Source organism: Oryza glaberrima, chromosome 12 (genome assembly GCF_000147395.1).
Source record: "Oryza glaberrima chromosome 12, OglaRS2, whole genome shotgun sequence".
NCBI classification, from domain to species: domain Eukaryota; kingdom Viridiplantae; phylum Streptophyta; class Magnoliopsida; order Poales; family Poaceae; genus Oryza; species Oryza glaberrima.
This window is the reverse complement of record NC_068337.1, coordinates 4,249,442-4,263,624: the sequence shown is the minus strand read 5'-3', so window position 1 is coordinate 4,263,624 and position 14,183 is coordinate 4,249,442. Positions and strand designations below refer to the sequence as shown.

The 14,183-nt window shown below is 47.9% G+C and overlaps 1 protein-coding gene across 1 annotated transcript; it reads left to right on the top strand.

The window, feature by feature from the left end:
• The first annotated feature begins 8,681 nt into the window (after nucleotides 1-8,681).
• On the top strand, nucleotides 8,682-11,644 carry LOC127757715 (uncharacterized). Its single transcript, XM_052283283.1, has 2 exons — nucleotides 8,682-8,942; nucleotides 11,028-11,644. Exons 1-2 carry the CDS (start codon nucleotides 8,829-8,831, stop codon nucleotides 11,304-11,306), a joined length of 393 nt encoding a protein of 130 aa, XP_052139243.1. The 5' UTR covers nucleotides 8,682-8,828; the 3' UTR covers nucleotides 11,307-11,644.
• Nucleotides 11,645-14,183: the final 2,539 nt, after the last annotated feature.

Below are 14,183 nucleotides of genomic sequence, written 5' to 3'. Positions count from 1 at the left end.
GATCGTTCCGCTCTCCAGTGCTAACCTCGACAAGACTGTCAAAATCGGGGCTACACTAGATGAGAAATAGGAACTCGCGCTCATCACCTTCCTCCGCGATAATGCCGACGTGTTTGCTTGGCAGCCGTCCGACGTGCCGGGGGTCCCTAGGGAGGTGATTGAGCACAAACTTATGGTGTGACCCGATGCCAAGCCAGTAAAGCAGAGACTGCGGAGATTGAGCACAAACTTATGGTGATTGAGCACAAACTTATTGCACTCAAGCGCTACCTATCAAACCCACCTGTACTCGTTGCTCCCTAACCTAATGAAGAATTATTCCTTTATATTGCCGCCACGCCATATTCCGTTAGCACTGTCATTGTAGTCGAGAGAGAGAAAGTACAGCGACCAGTTTATTACGTCAGCGAAGCTCTCCATGACGCAAAGACAAGATACCCGCAGATTCAAAAACTGCTCTACGCAGTCATCATGACATCAAGGAAGCTACGCCACTACTTTCAAGTCCACAGAGTCACAGTTGTCTCCTCCTTCCCCCTTGGCGAAGTTGTGAGAAACAAAGACGTTGTCGGCCGCATCGCGAAATGGGTAGTCGAGCTAAGCCAATTTCATATCCACTTTGTGCTGCGAACAGCCATCAAATCTCAGGTACTCGCCGACTTCGTGGCCGATTGGACCATGCCAGATAACAAGTCAGACAACCAAGGCGACAATGAGACATGAACAATGGCGTTCGATGGCGCACTCAACAGCCAAGGAGCAGGGGCAGGATTCATCTTGACATCTCCCTCCGGAGATCAATTCAAGCACGCAATCCACCTCAACTTCAGGGCAACCAATAATACTGCAGAATATAAAGGACTACTCGCCGGGATACGAGCTGCAGCCGCACTTGGGGCCAAGCGACTAATCGTCAAAGGGGACTCTGAGCTAATCGCAAACCAGGTGCACAAAGACTACAAATGCTCCAACCCCGAGTTATCCAAGTATCTTGCAGAGGTCAGGAAGCTAGAGAAGAGGTTCGACGGGATTGAGGTCCGACACGTCTATCGCAAGGACAATGTCGAGCCAGACGACCTAGCACGACGCGCATCCAGACGAGAACCACTCAACCCCGGCACCTTTCTCGTCGTCCTGACGAAGCCATTGGTGAAAGAAGTTAACGGTGAATCTAGCCCGAGCACCCCCTACATTAGCTCGGAGGTCACCGAGGCAGAACGCGCCGTTGCTGACATCGAAACCACAGACGACTGGCGCACCCCATTAATCAAATTCATCAGCAGCGAGGAATTGCCCGAGGACGATACAGAGGCCGAGAAAATAACCCGTAAAGCAAAGATCTACAGTATGGTCGGTAACGATTTATACAAAAAATCGCCAAACGGGATACTTCTCAAATGCGTCTCTACCGACGACGGCAGACAACTCCTCCTCGACATACATGAAGGCATATGCGGGTCACACGCCGCCGGTCGGACATTAGTTGGCAAGGCCTTTCGACAAGGGTTTTTCTAGCCAACCGCCCTTAAAGATGCATGCGACATGGTCCAGCAATGTGAAGCCTGTCAATTCCATAGCAAGCACACAAAGCTACCTGCCAAGCGCTCCAGACAATCCCTCTGTCTTGGCCGTTCTCGTGCTGGGGGCTAGATATACTTGGGCCATTCCCACGAGGACAGGGCGGCTATAGATTCCTATTTGTGGCGATCGACAAATTCACCAAATGGATCGAAGCAGTACCCACTGGGGAAATCAAGGCTGACAACGCCATTAAGTTCATCAGAGGGATATTCTGCAAATACGGACTACCGCACCGCATCATAACCGACAACGGCTCTCAATTCATCAGCACCGACTTCCAGATTACTGCATCGGTTTGGGAGTCAAAATATGTTTCGCCTCGGTCTCTCACCCACAAAGCAATGGACAAGTCGAAAGGGCAAACGACATAGTACTACAAGGGATAAAAACCCGCGTCTACGACAGACTCTTGTCACACGACAAAAAATGGGTTGAAGAACACCCATCAGTACTATGGGCCGTACGCACCACACCGACAACATCCAACAAGGAAACACCCTTCTTCCTCGTGTACGGCTCTGAAGCCATGCTCCCTGGCGAGTTACGACATCAAAGTACACGAGTACAGAAGCATTCCGACGAGAACCAGGAGGAACAGCGAGACATCGATGTAAACCTTCTCGAGGAGCATCGTGAGTGAGTTGCCGTTCGAGCAGCTAGCTATCAACAAGCCCTCCGCCGTTATCATGAGAAGCGCATCCGAGCACGCATACTTTCGATCGGCGACTATGTCCTCCGACGAGTTCAAACCCAAGCAGGGCGAAACAAACTCTCACCAAAATGGGAAGGACCCTACACGATCACACAAGTCTTGCGGCCAGGCGCATTCAAAATCGCAGACGGCGACGGTCGCGAATTAGCAAATTCGTGGAACATTGACCAACTACGTAAATTCTATGTATGAGTCAATAACACCGTACCTGTAAGCACCCTTACAGTATCAATAAAGCCTATTTCTAGGTTTCATACCACGACCAAAGTGTTTTCACCCGACGATCTCTTACTCTGATAACACCTAGCGTTGAAACCTATCCTTATGACCCTTTACGCCGTCTCGACAAGGCTTCTAAGGAACCTAAGGGATCTTCGGCTGGGGACGCCCAGAGCCGATAAGGCCTTGTGAGATCCTTCAGAGACAAAAGACCATGTAAGATCTGGTCGTGTAAGAGTTCTCGCCATGCGTATTAACCAAGCCGCGTACTCGGAAACCTAGCTTTCCAACTTCACGGCTGGAGGCTAGGATCAGAGCTTATTCAACCAAGGCAGATCAAGTGTCTAAGAGCCTTATCATCCGAGAAAATTTCTCTGACGACAAGGCTGGGGGCTAGGGAGAGTGTATGACTCAAACGGCCGAGGTCGTTAACTGAGAACACACTCTAACACATAACACCCAGAGTAAAATGCGTTTGTTTAAGGAATATTTCTTTATACACATAATAATTCTTACTGTTTTTTACATAGATCTCCCACTACATTACACTTTTTCCTAAGACATCTGTAACAGGCCACGAGTACTACCAAGAAGGCCAATGCCAGTCCATAGACTAGAATACCTTCTCGGCTAATGGCGACATCGACCTCGCAAGGTGGTCTATCTCCGCCGGAGTCCTCCGAGAACGAGCAAACCCTTCATGAAGGAATTCAAGATCCAGGCGCGGGCGGTGATCTCGCAGGCAAGCTAGTACATGTCCTCCGGCATATCGGCTCGCTCGACGACACTATTGCTTCAAGGCCTCGTCGATACGCTTGCCAATGCCATCGAGTTGGGCACAGGCCCCATTGAGCCACGAGATGTACCCGGCCGCCGATTCCTCAGGATCGCTGCGGACTACTCGAAGCTCCCTGCATACCCGGGCCATTGAGGTACAGCAACTCTTTAAATATGACGCAAACCACATCTCGCGGCCTCGGAGCATTTCCACGGCTTGCTCTTTCTTCATGGCTAGCATGGTTCTCTCGAGTTCCGCCACTTCAAATTTCGTCTTCCAATATTGGATACGACGATCTTGGGTTGCAAGGGCATCCTCGAGACCTGCTAAACATAACGACCACTAAGACAAGCTGGAAACCACTAACCCAACACGAAGTTAAAAAGGCTACTCACTTGAGGTGGTTGTCGCCATCTCGACCTCCACATCAAGAGTTTGGTCCTCGACGTCATGTGAGACGTGTGGTTCAAATTCGAGTACCGGAATTATCGCCAGTGACTCGGGCTGCCCGCTTTGCTGGACATCCTCGTCATCAGCATCTCTACAATTGACAAGAAAAACTTCCGAGATCAACATTGAACAAGGATGGTAATCATATGCACGAAGGCAACCAGAGTTCAAGATTTACAAATTATAAAAAATACAAGAAGTCCTACTCTTCAAAAAGAGGGAGGACAAACTCCCCCAGGTCACTGACTTCTTCCATCACCTCCTTACACGTGTCGCTTGCCGCCCCCTGATCCAAGATCTCACGCAGATCGAGTTCAGGGTGCGACAACCTTACACACGCGAGGACGTGACACGCCCCGGTGTAGATACCGTTGGACGTCTCCTCCGCGATCCTGGCCGTATACTTGGAGGGGATTTCCCCCATCGCCGTCGCCAGCTCCGCAAGAGAAGAAGTCAACAAGAACTCATCGGGGTTCACCGGGATCGTGGACTTGACGCCGCACTCCTTGGCGAGCTGGTGGAGGCCGGTGTAGGTGACCCGCAGCGAACCACGGATCTTGGAGAGATTGTCTCCAAGTTCCGACATGCGGTCCTCGAGCCCTTTGCGTTGGCGCTCGTTCTCGGCCACCAGCTCCCTCATCTTCGTGAGGTCCTCGCGGGCCTCAGCCAGTTCCCGCACCAACCGCTCGGCACGCGCATTTGCCGCCACCGTCTCCGCCCTCGCCTCTGAGATCTCGCGGCCGATGCCACGAGCACCAGCTTCGAGAAGGCGCCCCATTTCGACTTGGAGCTCCTCCTAGGTGAGGACGGCCTCTAGCAGACTACGACCCCCAGCGGGATCGCTGACAGGGCCGCTTGGTGTCGCCTCCCGACTCCCGACCACGGGCGCGACATCTGTCGACAGCGTGGTAGGGGATGCGCTGGACGTTCCCCCGGATTTGTCCCGAGCATCTTTCGCCCGCGCCTCCCTACAAACGACCACGAATCAAAACTCCATTTGAACAGAAGACACAAGAATCCAAAAGTCTGTTTACTAACTTTTCGCTGATCGTCACAATGCGCTGATGTCGTGGAGGTGGAGGAGACGCGTCGGAAGCCTGCAAGACAACCAATGTGGAGTAAGAATAAACCTTCCTTGCTACATAACCTAGCGACAAGGTGAAATTACCGAGGGAGTCGCTGCCTTGTGGCGATGTCCGAGCACAGACGAGAATTTCCTCGCCTTGGTCGGAGCTTCGCCACCACTGGTGGTGGCAGCGTCAGACGCCTCCCTGACGACCTTCTCCTTCAGAGATGCCGCCACCTGATGATCCGCGAGCGGTCCGATGACATCAGTCAAAGGAAGGGCCTACGCTAAATCATGTCATAAGCTGATTTCGAGCAGAGAAGGCGGGACGCTATCGAATGAACTCACATTGATCGCTTCGTCGCACTCCGTTGCTCCCTTTTCACAAAGGGGCGCGGGGAGGTCGCTCGCCGTGGTCGGGCCGCTGATCATCACCTGACCAACACACCGCTCCACGGCTTCGCTGCTCAGACCTGTCAAAGAGGAATCAATTTTTGATAAGTCGAAGAGGAACGCGAGTACAAGCATGTCTAAATGAATGCGAGAAAGATACCCCGAGGAGAAACCTGGGTCGCGTCGTCTGGCCCGGAATAGTTATAAGCCGGATGGGCCCGACCCTGAAGCGGCTGGATTCGCCTACCGACGAAGTCTGCAACGACTTCATATCCCGATAAGCCCCGTTCTCGGAGATCATCGATGATGTCGATAAACGATTGGAGAGAGGGGGTCAAGGGGGGCTTGGCGGTCCAGACCGGAATCTTGTTCGGTTGTTCCTCGGGAATAATGAGGACCGGATTTGAATCCTTGATTTCAAGGTAAAACCACCTATTCTGCCATTTGCTGCGAGAAGAGGGACACTGGAAGGGGACATAACGCGACTTCATGCCATCACGAAGTCGGAACCCGACGCAACCGGATACCCTATTGGGTTCCATCCAGCGCAACTCGTAATAAAAGCGGAAAAGATCAAGAAAGGGCTCTACCCCAATGTAGGCATCGCAAAGATGCACAAAGACGCTAAGGAAGGCAATGGAATTGGGGTTCAAGTGCAGAAGAGAAAGCCCATAGAAATTCAAAACCAGCAGAAGGAATTCGAAGGGTGGAGGGAGAAACCCGCAGACAACATAATCTTCAATCGCAACCATGCGACCTAAGATGGGCTGAGGATTAGTACCTCCTGCTTCCCTCTCCGCCTTTTCACGGCCAGGAAGGGCACCATCCTCCTGGAGCTTCTTCAGGGTCGCGCTGGTGGAAGCCGACTTGCCGAGATCCATCGCTGCTGGAAGATCGCCAGAGATGGACCTAGAGCTGGCGGAGCTAGGGTTCTTTACGGCAGCGGAGAAGGCGAGGAGTGCTAACAGGCGGTGTGTTTGACGGAGTTGGCGGACTTCAAAATGCGCACCCAAAATCCCTTTAAATAGGCGCACCCCCGACGGTGCGAATTCCAAGGAACTGAGAGAAATGCCCGCCGGAAATTTCTAGGTCCGTTGCATGCGGCAATTTTTGGACTTCAGTTCAAAATTCACTCGTGTCCGTTGGGCTTCAAACGGTATGCTCGATTACACATCATCTCCGCGGTTCTTTCACCTGGAATGATAACGTTCTCGACACCCGAAGTCGCGAATGGTCGCACGAGTTCATTTTTGAGCAGAAGTCGGGGGCTACTGTCAGGGTTACGGGTCATGCATACCCCCTACCCTTCGATATACGTTACGTATCGACATGGCATACCCACGCGCATGCGGATATTTCCTTTATGATCTAAGGAAACTTTTCACGAAATCAATTGACGGGAAAAGTCCTTCTCGGACAAGAACTGGGTTACCTACGTATCGTGCTAGGTTTGGTATGTTCGAGTCATACTCGGAGAGCACCAAACCTGCGATATAAAAGGGACCCCCCGGGGAGGGCATAGGGGAGAGAATCTCAGAGCCAACACAACCCACACAGCCTATGAAGCCGGAGCCTACGAGGAGCCAAGTCGTCGAGAGCTAGTCGAATCAACTCGACTACAATCTCGCCAGATCTGACAAAGTTCCATCTTTTCCTTTGTAACCTGTGTTTTCCACCATATAATCCCATATCAACTGGATCTGACAAAGTTCCATCTTTTCCTTTGTAACCTGTGTTTTCCACCATATAATCTCATATCAACTAGATTAGGGCTATTACCTGACAAGGTGCCTGAACCAGTATAATTCTTGTCTTTTGATTGCTCGATGTCGTACTACGTAGATCCTTGTACCAGCGTACCCCAATACCCTCTATATCCGGTCTACGGGTATCACCCGTCGACAATACCATCAAAATTTTTTTACTCCCACAATGCAAATTGCTTCAAGAGATACCTTAAATATGCATGTTAGTTTCTAGTATGGTGAATTTCAGTCGCGATATGTTATCAATATATATCAAGTTTAACTTTTACGCTAAACATCCTCAGATCCACTAAGTAATATAAATCTCTCCAAAATTCCTTCAATCCTCACTCCGAACAAACCGAGTTGGCTGTTGGCGAGCATTATAGATGGTGCCATGTCCAACTATGAGACCGGCGATATAAGAAAGGATAAGACATAATCTATTATAATGAATTTAAGAAAGAGTTATTTATATTTATTGAATTCTTTTTGGGTTAGTATTTTTTTTTTTTGGAACTAAGTATCATACAGATACTGGTAGAGTAGTATTCAATCATAGAGGCGGCCCGACCTGACCTCTGACGACCAGTTTGGGTCCCTGGGAGGGAGGGTTGAGGTTAGACAGCAGAGCGATATCGACGACGACGACAGAGAATTCCGAGAAAGAAGGAAGATCCTGGTCCCTGTCGGGCGATCGCGCGACGATCCCAGGCTGCGCGGACGTGGCGCCCGGGAACAGCCTCCATCCCCCCCTCGTACGTGGACGCCCTCCCCTCCACACCTGACACCATCCGGCCGCCCCCCACATGCCCAATACTCCCTACGTATTTTAAATTTTAATATCTTATTAAAAAAATTTATATAATTATCATTTATTTTATTGTGACTTGATTTATCATCAAATGTTCTTTAAGCATGATATAATTATTTTTGTATTTGCATAAAAAAATTTGAATAAGACGAATGGTCAAATATTGATTAAAAAGTCAACGGCGTCATAAATTAAAATACGGAGGAGAGTCCTAGCTAGCTCGTGCATGCATGCAAGAGATCGATCTCATAGTTCTCAATTTTTTTTTGACGATATTGCTCACAGGTGCACACAAGGACGAGCACACAAAATCGACTTTTGCTGCACCACCACCATGTGCACGTTTTGTTTAACGCACGCAGTAATATATAATTAATCTGATGGTCGGCACGTAACCAGGCAACACGTACATATAATGTGCGTACACGAAATTTCCATCTTACATAAGCATAGGCGCCTTAACTCTAGGTACCCTCCCAAAGCAATATCCGAAGGGACGTGATGCACGTACCGGCGCGCCCGCCCCGGCCGCCGGCGTAACAGACTTCCGACCCGAGACCGACACGATCGATCCACCGACCAACGTGGCGACCCCTCATTGGTCGCCACGCCCACGACTCGCAACTGGTACGTACAACCTCTCTACACGCCAAGTAGACGTGTCGTGTCGTGGGCCGACCCGCACCGCAGGGGAGGGGCCGCGGCCGACTCGATCGATCGGTCCGTCGGGGATCCCGGCCCGCGCCTGCATCGCCACGTGGCATCCAGCCGCCACGGGCTGCTCGCCACGTGTGAACCGGCCCCGAGCCCGTCGCGGCGCGACGCGTGTACTTTGCTCCCCCACCCACCATGAGAGCTAGTGCTCGGGTATAAATAGCCCAACTCGTGGATGTCACCTCTCCTCCTCTCATCGCCTCGCTCGTTTCGTTTCGTTTTTTCCCAAGTACAAAATCAGCGCGCGCGCGCGGCGGCGTACCTATATACGTATTTGCCTCGAGCATCTACGCGCGTATATACGGTGGAATATACGCGACTCGACAGAAGGGGATACGTATACATATACTACGTCTATGGCGCCGGAGATGGTAGCGGATGAGAAGGCGAAGGTGGAGGCGACGGGGAGGATGCCGTCGATAGAGATGGAGCCCAAGACGCTCACCCTCGACCAGCTCAAGTTCGCAAGGGTATGTATATATATATGTATTGAGTCGTATATATATCCACGGAGTGTATATATACGACGTATATCTACCGCTAGCTACATGATACCATTGGATTTCGAATGTTCTTCTCTCTCTCTTTCTTTTCTTTTCTTTTCTTTTCAATCCGAATTCACACACCGAGCGCGCCTCATCCCATCACCTGGCCGGCCCTTGCAATTTCAAAGCGAATTTGCACTTCCGATCGATGAATTAGGCCTTACAAACACCGAATTGATAAATCATCCCTTAATTAATTTGCACTGTTGGAGTAACAAAATTTTGCTCCGCTTGGACCTTTACCAAACTTCAGATTAATTCGTTGCACACAGGGTTTTTGTTTTTCAATCTTTGATGTTTGTTTCATGCATATAGGAGTATAACAGATACATTAGCCATTTAATTTCAAACTTACCCTCTGAGAAGCATATACGACATATATATACTTCGTCAAATGTGAAGTGCAACAAAATAAATTTGAGATACTACATCTATCATGTGCACTATTGATTGGGAAGCAAGTAAATCAATTTGACACAATCAATAGTGTCAAAACCAGCTATATATTCAGAGTATATTAAGATAAATTCGTTACTCTTGTGGCTAAACATTGTTGGTGGGTCTCTCACCGTCACCTGCGCTATTCCTGAACCTGTTCAATTAGGACACGCCTTCTAACCTGTACTACCACTTATCTACTCTTCTCTGTTGTGGCCGGTGACCTTCCAAAGTCAAATTAATTAACCTTAATTTCTACCTTCCACAAAATGCATGTATATATACCCTGGAATCGACTAACACCTTTTTTTTTAAAAAAAGAGGTATTTATATCATGCATCTTTTTTTAAAAAAATATAGTTATAAATTAAGAAACTACGTACTACTTTTGCACACAACAATTATTGGTACATGGCATTGTTCAATATTCATGTGCATATATATACTCGGTTAAATTTAGCCGGAGTACGTACTAATGTTACATGACATATTGACATCGACACGGTGCACGCAAGGGAAAAAAAATGGGGCAAATGGCAGCGGTGGTAATAATGAGGCAACAACGTAGCCGCTTACGTAACGCTGCAGCGACGCCACTGTTGTGCTGTCCCATGATGTAACGCGGGTCACCGTCACGCAACGAAATACACTGAAGACGTGTACTACCTCGTTACCCGCCTCGCACAACGGACGTTGTGATAGCGACCTGCATCTTAAGCCATTTTTTTTAAGAAACACAGTATAAACGCAGGCGCTCACAACGTGCGCACACTTACCCCTATAAACGTACATACGCACACTCTATCCCTATAAGCACCTTCGGAAGACTGGGCCGGCATGTCTTGAGATTGACGAAGTCACCACAGACGCCTCGCTGTCGACGGGTACGTCGTCTACCACTGAAAGAATAATTAGCCGTAAATACGAGCACCCGTGTTAAATCTAGGATTTGAACCCGGGTGGACTGGTTCCACCACAAGGAACCTAACCAGTTGAGCTATGCTCACTTTGCGCATCTTAAGCCATCTTAATTACACACTTGGTAGTAATCTATTTCTAGGTTTTTCTTCAAAGTTTGACCTTTCATCTTATATAATTTATAAAAAACAAAAATATCATTTAGTGTATAAGGAATATTTATATTGTATTATCTAATAATAATAAAAATATTATTCATACAAAATTTTTAAATAAAATAAAAAGTCAAATGTTATATAGAAAACTAAAAATTGGAGTTTTTTCTAAGACGAAGGGAGCATATTCTTCTACGACTATAGCTAGACAGCTAGTAGCACCTCCTTGCGTACGTGTACATGCATGTATATGTCAATATGTGTACGTGTACGCCAACATTTGTACAAGTACATCTCAGTATTTATTATCCCTTCCCACGTATGTTTACCTGGCTTGTACGGAGCACGTACAACATCAGCATGCTTACATCACATATTCAATTATGTAAGAGTAGTTTTGTTTATACCAGTAATTCATTAACTAGTGTAGTATAGTAAAATACTATTAATCCTCAATTTTATTCAGAAAATTAATTAATCAGATTTTTTTTTTTTACAGGAGGCGGCGCTGTACGTGCTGAGCACGAAGCCGGCGGAGGAGGCCATCCGGATCTTCACCGAGGGCCTCAAGCCGGTGCACCTCGCCGGCGGTGGCGGCGGCGTCCGGAAGAGCTCCACGGTGGCGGCGGACTCCTCGTCGGACGACGACCTCGACATCGGATGCTTCCACGATGACAACTCCGGCAAGTCGTACTGCCGCCACCATGGCGGCGGCCGTCGCCGCCGTCGGCGTTCATCTTCGGCCGTCGAGAAAGACGTCGCCACGGCGCCCTTCTAGTTCTAGCTGCTTCTAGAAGAACCCTTTTTACCTATTTGCTTTGTTTGATAAGCTGGCCTTGTATGTGTTTTTATACCGAACTGGCCGGCCGGTTTTGTGTTGAGCTAAAAGCGGCAAATTTTGGTGTGTAGTAGTTTGAAGGCCTTAGAGAGGCCTCGGCTTAGAAGAGGCGTGACGGTAGTGAACTGTCGTTGCATGTAAATATCAGTAGTTAGCACGTACTGCACTGTACATTATTAACGCAAAGTTTTTGTTTCCTTTTTGCTTTCCCTTTCGAGAGAAAGATGACTTACAATTACACCTTTACGGCTTTACGAAAGATGACTAGATATTTTCCAAGGAAGTGAAGTGATGACTACTGTACTGTGAATTATTCCATCTCTCCTTGTCTCCTTCCATGACGAGTCCAGTAGTAGAATGCTGGTCTGACAACCAACTGATAGTCGAATTTGAGTGAAGTTATCACAAGAACACGAACAATCTCGCAAGTGTGCGCATGGAATGAGAAAGCCTACTAATCTAACTCGGGCATTAGGTTTAGCATGCAGGCTCTCTTTCCTGTCTGTAGCTTTGATAGACCGTTTCCACAAATCTAGCTAACGGCCCAATCGAGGTCTATTTCATTTTGAATAAGTTCACATTCGGTCCACCTTTACTGTCTCCAAGTTTGAAATAAGTCGGTAACCAAAATGATATAACAAGTCCCTCAATTTACAAAACCGAGTCATCTGAGAATATCCTAGACAGTATTAAACCTGATTTTAGCTGTTGTGGCAAGCTGAGTCATCGTGACACTACTGGGAAAGGGACATTAGCTAGAAACTGAAAAAACTTCTTTTAGCCTACATAAATTAGAATTTTGAACGGGTGTATGTTTCATTGATATAAATTAGAATTTTCATATTCTATTCATACTTCTATGGTCTTAATGTTATGTGAGTGGTCCGGAGTATGATTGGGCTAGACCAAGAACGGATAATGCCCAACAGGCACTGTTCATTGTCTTCCTTAGCTCAAGACGAAACAAAAGAGGAGGGAAGATGGGCGCCGGTGCTCAGCAACCAAACGACGGTGAGGAATGTGGTAGGACGTGTCCCACGATATGACTCATCTATAGATGCTGGAGGTTGGTAATGAAGAAAACCAGAACAAGAGGGACACTGGGGCAACGAGGTGGTCTCGATAGAGAGAGAAATGATAAAGACGAGCTCTAGTGGTGACACGATCGGATGAGTGCATCAAAACATGTTTCCGGACGAGAGGATTATGTTTTCCTTGTACACACGGGAAAACCTAACTAATACTATTTATTGTCTTCCCTAGTTAACATAAGAAATAGAAGAGGAAGGAAGATGGGCGACGGTGCTCTAGTAACCAAACGGTAGTGAGTAAGGTGGCCGGACATGTCCCACAATGTGGCTCATCCATAGATGGTAGCGGTTGGCAACGAAGAAAACCAGAACAATGGGAACGCCGCAGGCAACAACATAGTCCCAATAGAGAGAAATGGCAACGGTGAGCTCTTGTGGTGAACACGACAGAGTGAGTATGTCAAAACGTGTTCCCGAACGAGGAGGTTCTGTTTTTCTTGAATGCGCAAGAGGGAGGGAACACATGGGAGAGAAGGGGTGCCAGTGAGATGAGATGCCGAGGGAGAGGGGGAGCGTGTGCAGCGAGGGAGAGATGGAGGGGGGTACTGGGAGGGAAGGACGGAGGTGGGAGAGGAGGGGCGCCAGGGAAAAGAGGGGCTGCGCGGGAGGGGGAGAGATAGGGGCGCCGAGAGGGAGGGAGGGAGGGATGGAGGCAGAAGCGGAGGCTCGAGAGGGACACTACTAGACTTCTTATCTGTAACGGCCTTTCCTATGTCGGAGGCTTGCAGACCGTCACAACATTGTCATCTCTAACGGGTCAAAATAAATACTGACAAAGATATACTCGTACAAACATTATCCATATGCATGTATTTCGAGCTCACCGATGACACCTATAGGTGACGGGCTTATGTTTAGGCCCGACAAAGATTATCTTTGTAATCTTTGTCACCCCCCTATATTGCGCTCATCATCGATGACAACCATATGTGACAGGCTCAATATTAGGTCCGATTGAGATAACTAAAAGCCCATCACCGGTATCCGTTCGTTGGGCGTTACTGATATCTATTGCACACTATAAATACTCCAGCCGCCTAAGGAATGGTTATCTCACTGTTCACTATTTTGGTGGGAGGTGTTGGAGGCGAATTTTTGTCTGTTTTTCAAAGAAAACAGAAAATTCAAAAAAGTAATTGAAAAATAGTAAACAATTCCCATAAATTTAGTAATACTTATCTTACAAAAACTATTATCTAATACTTATTCACTTTTGCAACAATGGATCGAAGTTGGATGTATGGAACTGTGCGACGACATAGCAAAGAGTATAGAAGTGGCATTTCAAATTTTATAAATGCCGCAGAGGAGGACATGAAAAGAAGAAACTGCGATTACACGTGTTGTCCATGTACAGATTGTAGAAATGAGATTATGCTTGATAGCGGATTCGACGTACACACTCATCTGATACGTCGATGATTCATGGATGACTACACATGTTGGGTGAAGAATGGATCGGAGAGCAAGAATCAGTCGATGATGTTGCAGCTGCAGACATAAGTGGTGCACAAAATTAGAAGATGAAGATGAGCATGACATGTTTGTACCATCTCCATTGGGTGGTGAAATGGTTGGTGCGGATCACGATTTGCAGCAAGACATGTTGCATTATGTTGAGGACCTAGCTTACAATGAGAGATATTCTATAAAGTTCACCAGGTTGGTCAGTGACTCGGAGACACCTCTGTACACCGGATGAAAGTCCAAACACACCAAATTGTCA

Bases quoted from the DNA above. Each gene is read 5' to 3' on its own strand.
- LOC127757715 (XM_052283283.1), top strand. From the start codon at position 8,829: ATGGCGCCGGAGATGGTAGCGGATGAGAAGGCGAAGGTGGAGGCGACG. The intron at 8,943-11,027 runs GTATGTATATAT...TTTTTTTTACAG, and splicing joins ACCAGCTCAAGTTCGCAAGG to GAGGCGGCGCTGTACGTGCT.